The sequence below is a fragment of the Myotis yumanensis genome, unplaced genomic scaffold (assembly GCF_028538775.1).
Source record: "Myotis yumanensis isolate MYYU_CA2020_CCGP unplaced genomic scaffold, mMyoYum1.0.hap1 SCAF_3, whole genome shotgun sequence".
NCBI classification, from domain to species: domain Eukaryota; kingdom Metazoa; phylum Chordata; class Mammalia; order Chiroptera; family Vespertilionidae; genus Myotis; species Myotis yumanensis.
The window spans coordinates 159,161,251-159,169,228 of NW_027223754.1; the positions used below are offsets into that span (position 1 = coordinate 159,161,251).

Below are 7,978 nucleotides of genomic sequence, written 5' to 3' on the forward strand. Positions count from 1 at the left end.
GGGACGGCCCCCCCGGTAAACACCCCCCCATCCCAGCGGTCTCCCCTCCCCTGAACAACTTCCGGTCCCACTACCAGGCGACAGGCGACGTGGCCGAACACCGAGCGCCCCCAAGCCAGGGAAACTGCTGGGGAAAGAAGGGAGAAGAGCTAGGGGAGAGTAGCTGAGCGCAGAAAGACTGAAGTCCGAAAGGCTCGGTCTCGTGCCGAGAGCCGAAGATTGCCCCTTCACCTGCATCTAATTTGCAAACTGGACGCACATTGGACACCTCATGTGTCCTGGCACATCTCCCCCTAGGGCCAAATTTTGTCCCTGAACCTCCTAAGACAACATTGACTTTAACCTCTTAGCGTTCGTTGCCATTCCTGCCAAGTGCGTAGGAATAGTGAGGGGGAGGGGCTTCGGGGTGGCAAATAGTTTTTACTCCCTCGAGGGGTGTCTTGCGGGCAGTCTCCTAAGTAGCCCTGCAGATGTGACGGACCGCGGAGAAGGAAGCCCCACTTCTTGACTTCCCTGCACCTGTTTGCTTTCTCCCTTTCCTCCAGCGTTTGTTTTGAGTCATCTCAGGACACCTCCCGGTACCATGCACCTCCCTTCTGCAACATGCTCACTCCCCAGCCTCCAGAGGTCCCAAAAGTCACCACCTTTTCTTTTTTGAGCCTTGTAGTCTTAAAAAGATGCTTTATTGATCTATTTAGAAAAGTGTAATTATAAAGGAAGAGGGTTGCACTGTTCACAACCCCTGGCAACCCAGAGGGGCAACAGCAAGTCACATATCCATTTTTCTTACACATATACATATTCTCTGAAGAATCCAAGAAAAGCAAAATAAGGCCTTAGTGGTGATCGACATTGGAAGTGGAAGTGGGGTAAGAAGAGAAAATAGTGCTTGTTTCCAGAAATAGTCTTCTCACTTCTGGCCCCTTGCTCCAATAGCTCTCACCTCCTGGCACAGAGTCAATGGACAGTAATATGTGACACTGTCAGAGAAGGGTGGCGCCTAGGTGGAAATGTCCAATGTGTGTGCCTGTGTGTGGCTTAGGAAGGCAGAGGAAAAGTTTCTGAGAGAAGTGGAGAGATGGAGAGAAAGGTTTTTCTGTGGAAATGAGGCTAACGGATGGGTGTGGAAAGGGGTTGAGAAGGTGCTTCTGGGGAGTAGATGGTGCCATTTCACTTTCTCATGAGGCAACACGGACATGGACACGGTGCCACGCATTGCTGAGCACGCCTCGCAGGTTCCAGATTGGGGCCACGGTGTCTGGCTGCACATTGTAGCTGTCATCTACAGCCTTACAAACAATGTTCAATTCCTTTTTCCCAGGTGGTACAGGGGCTTGCAGCTGCCAGAGCCGCCAGGCCCAGGCCTTACGGGGGCGCTGTTCCTCTCTATCCAGCTCAGCCACCTGCCAGGTTAGGCCCCCATCCAGAGATACATCCACCCTGATCACAGCCCTTCCACCACCACTCCATGCATAGCCCTTGACAGTCACCTCCCCTGCCTCTACCATCTCCCCATCCTTGGGCTCTGTGATGGCTGACTGGACAGGAAGCTCCTGAATAGATGGAGAAGAGTCAAAATCTACAGAGTCCCAGTCCACGGAAGGAGAGAAGCCTTTGTAATCTCGCCGCTGCCAGTGGCTGTAACTTTCCTCTGGTTCCACACTCACTTTGCCCAGCCATTTGACATGGCGGGCACCCACCACACCAGGAACCACCACCCGCACAGGGAAGCCGTGGTCACGAGGCAGAGGCTGCCCATTCATCTCATATGCCAGCAGGACCTCAGCTTCAGGGTCCATGGCCCGAGCCAGAGGGATGGATGCTCCATAGGCAGTCCCTGTGGGGTCTGAGTCCAGTCCCTCAAAGCAGACGTGGGCCTCAGTTTCACGGAATTGGTGACCAGCCTTAGCTAATACATCACACAGTCGTGCCCCAGCCCAGCGTGCAGTGCTAATGGCGCCTGTTCTCCACTCCAGACCTCTTACTTCTTTTACCTGACTCATCTCAGAGCGCCGGTTGCCAGCACACTGCAGAGTGACCGTGATCTCGTGCTTGGGGAACTTGTATAAGTCATCCAGGGATAGGGACAGTGGCCGTCTCCCAGGTGGTCCTACAATATGCAGGCGATAGGTGTCTGGGTCCAGGTTAGGTACAGGCAGATGGTTTCGAGTGAAGAAGATAGGGTTGGGTGTGATGTAGGTTTCTGTCAGCAGCTCAGGGGGGGGCTCTGCATTAAAGGGGCGCTGGCTGTTGACCTTCAGAGCTGGGTGACGTATAGGATCATCAGCGTAAGGGTCAGAGGTCTTCAAGGTGGATGGCGCCTTGTCTTCAGGGCTCAGCTCCCCGATCTTGTACTGAGCCAGTATCTCACGTATGTGGGACTGGTTGTGAACAGCATAGAGGGCCCAGAAGGGCTCTAGAGGACCCCCAGCTGCTAGCATCAGCTTTGATGGCCCCCCTGGGTGTAGGTCCACAAATTCTGTGACATCAAAGACCTCAGAGCCCAGAGTCACCCAGATCCTAGTTTCAGGGCTGCTGTGGGATTTTACTTCCTCTCTGGTGTATATGTGTGGTGACTCCTGAGCAGCCTGTGGCAGAACAGGGGTGAGGCAAAAGGGAACAGAATATTAAGAAGCAATCACTGCAGCTCACCCTAAGCCAATCCACAAAGTCGTGGCCACTGGGAAATGGAAGTAGCAGATTTCATCTCTACTTGTGCATGAAGACGTGTCAACTGTGGGCTCTGTGGTAACACCCTGGCTTGCATGGGAGCACACTAGGATCCCTGAGAGTGAAGTCTTTTCCTTTCCCACTTACCCTGCAACGACGGTCATGATAGGCCAACACTGCACCAAGGCCTAACAGGGTCCCCATGACTCTCCATCCCCTGGTGCTGGAGTTATCTGTAGAGAAGGCACGGCTGGGGCACTGATGCTGAAATGAATCATTTGTAGAGCAGGCCTGAATGCAGAGCTTTGAGTGGGTAGACTTGAATCTGGAAGAGAAAGTGAGTCTTCTCAGTAACACACTTCTGATCAGTGAAGGCCTGGGGTTTACCTCTCCCTGGCTGGCCAGTGGCTCCTTTAGTTGGAACTTATTTTCTCCAGGGATAGGTGAGACAAGTGGGATCTGGCTTACCCCTTCCTTCCTTGCCACCATCTTAATTATCTTATCTGGCAGATAAGAGAAGACATTATAAAGATACTGGGGATAAAAGATATGGGTTAGGAGACCTTTTAGGATGGGCTGGCCTACCTGCAGGCCGGTCTGAGCCCCAGGGCTACAGCTCTGTGCAGCAGCAGCAGCATTGTGGCAGACCTGTAGGAGGAAGATTCTGAGATCAAGATAGGAATTCCTGGGAGGGGATGCTATTAAGGCAGTTTGAGGGAATGAGTGGGAGGAAGACACAGAGGAGGTCATCTGGAGAGACTTTTTCTGTGGTAATGAGGCCAAAGTGTAGGAGTGGGGGTCCAAATGGGCCCTTAGAGAAAACCTGGAGCACTTCAGACACTGTACTGACAGGATGAAAGGGAATAGGGTTAGAGGGAGAAATAGTAATCTTCTAGAATCACCCATCTCCCATCCTCCACTCTACTTTTGGGACTAAAAGGGCAAAATTTCTTTCTTTCTTTTTTAAAATATATTTTATTGATTTTTTACAGAGAGGAAGGGAGAAGGATAGAGAGTTAGAAACCTCAATCAGCTACCTCCTGCACATCCCCTACTGGGGATGTGCCCGAAATCAAGGTACATGCCCTTGACCGAAATTGAACCTGGGACCTTTCAGTCCGCAGGCCCACACTCTATCTACTGAGCAAAACCGGTTAGGGCCAAATTTATTTCTTAAGACAGGAGAAGACAACTGAAGGGCAGACTGACTTAAACAGGAACAAAAAGGTAAAAAAGGTAGTAGCAGCCTAATGGGGGGTGCAGGACCTGATTCTGGAGTTAAACTGCTCTGAGAAACCGGCCCAGCCATTAACCAGCTCTGTTCCCTGGGCAACATAACGAACAAAGGCTCTCTGAACTTGCTTCCTCATCTAGGAAATGAGATCACCCATAGCACAGCTGCTGTGATCAGTAAACAAGTAATAACATTATCTCTGAAGGCCTTTCAGTCCCCTCCTCTCTCTCCACCCACCCTAAAAAAATTGAACCCAGCTGGGAACTGGACCCCAATCCCAGGTCCCCACCCTTACCTTGTCTATGCCACTCCAGTGAGCTCAGCAAATTGAGGCGTCAATGGCCAGTGTGTCAGGGTATGGGCTAGAGTAGGAAGAAGGTAATTATTCTGTTCTCTGCCCTGCAACAGTTTCTTCCTCACAGCACTGAGCAGATCACTGACCCCACCAAGAGGGGTGGAGTGAGAAGAGTCCCAATGGCTGATGAGATGCTGCAGGGCAGGCAGAAAAACGGAGGGAGAAAGAAGTAGGAGCAGAGTCTGCATTTTACTCCTGGGCCATGGGCCTCTCATTCTCCCTTCCTCCCACCTGCCCTCAATCCCAGCAGCCCACTTGAGTCAGACTGGAGTGGTGCAGGTAGGGCTGACCTGCAGGGGAACTCAGTCAATTCCATGTCGCAGGTTTTAGGAGAGGCAGCCTTCTGCTACATAAAAGATGCCACGCCTTGTGCGGGTGGTGGCCCCCACTCCTCAGGGGCACTTTAGGTAGGAGGATATGTCCAGCACCCGGGCATCTGGTCCCATGCCACCATCCAGAAGCTGGCACAAGAGTGTCTTGTAGCAACACCCCGTGCCCCCGGAGCACCCAGACAGCGGGAGTGGAGGTAGGTACTGGCAATTTCGTTGTCCTTGGAGTTCCAAGCACCCCTGGGTGCCAAGGCCCCCACCGTGGCCCAGGTCACTAGCCCTTCCCCTTCCTCTTCCCTCTCCCAGCCCCAAACCCCTTACCCAGTTTGAGGTCTGCGTGATGGACCCGTCCAGCGCCGGCGACTGCTGGTGAAGGGGCGAGGCCAGCGCTGTGACGTTGGTTGGAGTTAAAGGATCATTTGCGTTCCTCGGCGAGTCGCCCAGCCATTGGCGGGCCTGCGAGCTGCTGTGCCCGCCTCCTGGAGCCCAAAGCAGGCGGGGCGCCTCCAGGGCTAGAAGCTAGGGCCGTTTGTTTTTCACCCTCGCCGGGCAAGGAATGGGACCCTCACTGATGTCCGGACCCTGGGCAGTGGAAAGTGACGAGGACTCCAAAGGTTGGGCTGAAAGATGGAAGACTGGGATGCCCCCGCCCCGCCTACAGCTGAGAATAAAGGTGCGTTCGCTGGACGAGGCCGCGGGATCCAGCCCGCTTTCTCTTGGCGGAGAGGCTCGCCTCCACCCTGTTTTTGATCAACATCTATGTTGCAGCGACAACAGCCCTGTTTGCCTTTTAGAGAAAACAAGGTCAAGCGATTCTTATATACAAGAATGATCAGAAACGAAGCCTAAATAGTGGTTCAAAGACTTTGAGATTTCGTGGACTAGTCAAATTTCTCCCCAAATTAGGGAACCATCAACACAGAATAGCCACGTTTTTTTATTTTGATTCGTTAAGTCAATTTTTAAAAATCGTCGTTTAACAAGAGCAACGACATATATAACACCCAAAATTAGGAAGATTGTAATCGCTCATAATCTTAGAGCAAAGGACACTAATACAAATAATTTGCTCTAGCATTTGGTGCAGGACTAAAAACTTGTTTTGTCATTGGCCGGCTGTGAACCTGGGGCAAAGGTATCTACACTGCCCTCTAGAGAACAGAAGGTTGAGCTACAACCTTACTCACTTTAAATTAAGGACTTCATCTCTAATTTTTGAAGATCATTCCCCCCAACCCTCCCCTTTCTGATCTCTTAAACTGAACTAGAGATATTACCAGGAATCCAGGAGTCTGGGGGAGTACTAAGAAATATACAGAAAGGGGCAATGACACTGAATAGGCTCTAAAGATTTTGGCTCTCAAGTTTTCAGAAATATTTTCAACACAATTAAATTTGTGTACAATTAAATCATTGGAGAGGCCTGGTGCAAAACCTGTTAGGTCCTGATCAAATAATTGAATGGATACCCCTCCCCTGGAAACTGATCTTTAGGCCACTTCACAACGGACATTCCTTTTTGCTTAGACCACATTCCACTTGCTAAGACCATTATCCTTCCTCTCTGGACCTTCCCAGGATCTGGACCCTCCCAGAAAAAGCCCATCTGGAGTCCTTTAAAATCTTACTCCCCTTTGCTGGGTGCTGGCACTTGTATCCAGATGACCTAATCTATCTATCTATCTATCTATCTATCTATCTATACATATATATACATATGTACATATATATATGAGCCTATGCGACCAAGAGACTGGTCAACCAGTTGCTATGACGCACACTATCAGGGGGCAGACGCTCAATGCAGGAGCTGCCCCCTAATGGTCTGTGCGCTCCCACAGCCAACCTCCCGCAGCCGGCCCACTTCCCGCAGCCCCTCCCCCTGGCTGGCCAACCTCCCGCAGCCCCGATTGGCCCCAATCGCCCCCTAGGCTGAGGGACCCCACCTGTACACAAATTAGGTGCACCTGGCCTCCATTCCTATATAATAAAAGCCTAATATGCTAAGTGTCCGGTTGTCCAATCAAAGCATAATATGCTAATGATATGCTAAGGTCGCTCAACTGCTTGCTATGACATGCACTGACCACCAGGGGGCAGACACTCAGACTGGTAGGTTAGCTTGCTGCTGGGGTCCGGCCAATCGGGACAGAGTGAGATGGGCTGGACACATCCTAGAGCCCTCCCATGACCCCTCCCTGGCTGGCCAACCTCCTACATCCCTCCCCAGCCCTGATTGTGCACCAGTGGGGTCCCTCGGCCTGGCCTGTGGGATTGGGCTGGAACCAGCTTTCTGATATCCCTCGAGGGGTCCCAGATTGTGAGAGGGCGCAGGCCAGGCCGAGGGACCCCACTGGTTCACGAATTCGTAAATTTATAATCCCTTACCACTTTAGCCTTGTGCATTCTTCCTTTGACAATCCTAACACTATCTTACTAGTCTTTTTTTTTTTAAATTGGTTTCAGAGAGTAACGGAGAGGGAAATAGAAACATCGATGATGAGAATCATTGATCAGCTGCCTCCTGCACACCCCCTACTGGGGATTGAGCCAGCAACCATGATCTCCTGGTTCATAGGTCAACCCTCAACCACTCAGCCATGTCGGCCTGGTTTTAATAGTCTTAAAAATCAGGCTCAGGCCTGGCTGGTATGGTTGACTGTCAATCAACGAACCAGGTCACATGCCTCGGTTGTGGGTTTGATCCCCAGTAGGGGGCGTGCAGGAGGCAGCTGATCAACGATTCTTATCATTGATGTTTCTATGTTTCCCTCTCCCTTCCTCTCTGAAATCAATAAAAATATATTTTAAAAAATTAAAAAATATATATATATTTTAAAAAATCAGGCTCAGCCCTGGCTGGCATGCTCATTGGTTAGAGTGTCGGCCTGTGCACCTAAGGGTCTTGGGTTCGATTACAGGTCAATGGCAGGTACCTGGGTTGCAGGTCAGATCTTCACCCTGGGTTGGGGCGTGAGTGGGAGGCAACCAATCGATGTGTCAAAAAAAAAAAAAAAAGTCAGGCTCAGCCCAAGGATAAGAGTATTTCTTAACAACAGTATCATCTCCTTGTGTGACATACACATGCTGTACATAACTGACCTTTAAACCACAACTTTTCTTTGTTTTACAGAAGAAACTGAGGCAGAGAGCAGCTAAGTCACTTATCAAGGCCACAGCTGGTAAGTTGGCAAGAGGACTGGAATGCCAGGTCTGTTTAGTACCAGTCCTCTTTCCTTTCAGATTCTTTGGAATTTAAAACTTCTCCTGCATCCATACCTAATCTTTTCTTTGTATCATTCTCTCCAACCCACCTCCATTTAAACTGAGACTAAAGGGCTTCACATACAGCAGGAAATAAAAGCAGATCCAGGATAAATTTTCCTGTTG

General features: G+C 50.6%; 1 protein-coding gene across 4 annotated transcripts; it reads right to left on the bottom strand.

Annotated features, from left to right (window-relative positions):
• Positions 1 to 645: 645 nt before the first annotated feature.
• On the bottom strand, positions 646 to 5,137 carry SUOX (sulfite oxidase). 4 transcript variants are annotated; one of them, XM_070410029.1, is made up of 5 exons: positions 4,910 to 5,136; positions 4,200 to 4,266; positions 3,256 to 3,318; positions 2,818 to 2,995; positions 646 to 2,588 (listed from the first exon to the last, which is right to left on the bottom strand). In XM_070410029.1, the coding sequence occupies exons 3-5, from the start codon at positions 3,306 to 3,308 to the stop codon at positions 1,179 to 1,181; spliced, it is 1,641 nt and encodes a 546-aa protein (XP_070266130.1). In that variant the 5' UTR covers positions 3,309 to 3,318; positions 4,200 to 4,266; positions 4,910 to 5,136; the 3' UTR covers positions 646 to 1,178. The 4 variants fall into 4 exon arrangements, with proteins under 4 accessions (XP_070266130.1, XP_070266129.1, XP_070266131.1 ...); XM_070410028.1 differs by having other exon boundaries at positions 4,200 to 4,393; XM_070410030.1 differs by lacking the exon at positions 4,200 to 4,266 and having other exon boundaries at positions 4,910 to 5,137.
• Positions 5,138 to 7,978: the final 2,841 nt, after the last annotated feature.

Bases quoted from the DNA above. Each gene is read 5' to 3' on its own strand.
- SUOX (XM_070410031.1), bottom strand. From the start codon at position 3,159: ATGGTGGCAAGGAAGGAAGGGGTAAGCCAGATCCCACTTGTCTCACCT. The intron at 2,589-2,817 runs GTAAGTGGGAAA...GTTCTGCCACAG, and splicing joins ATCATGACCGTCGTTGCAGG to GCTGCTCAGGAGTCACCACA.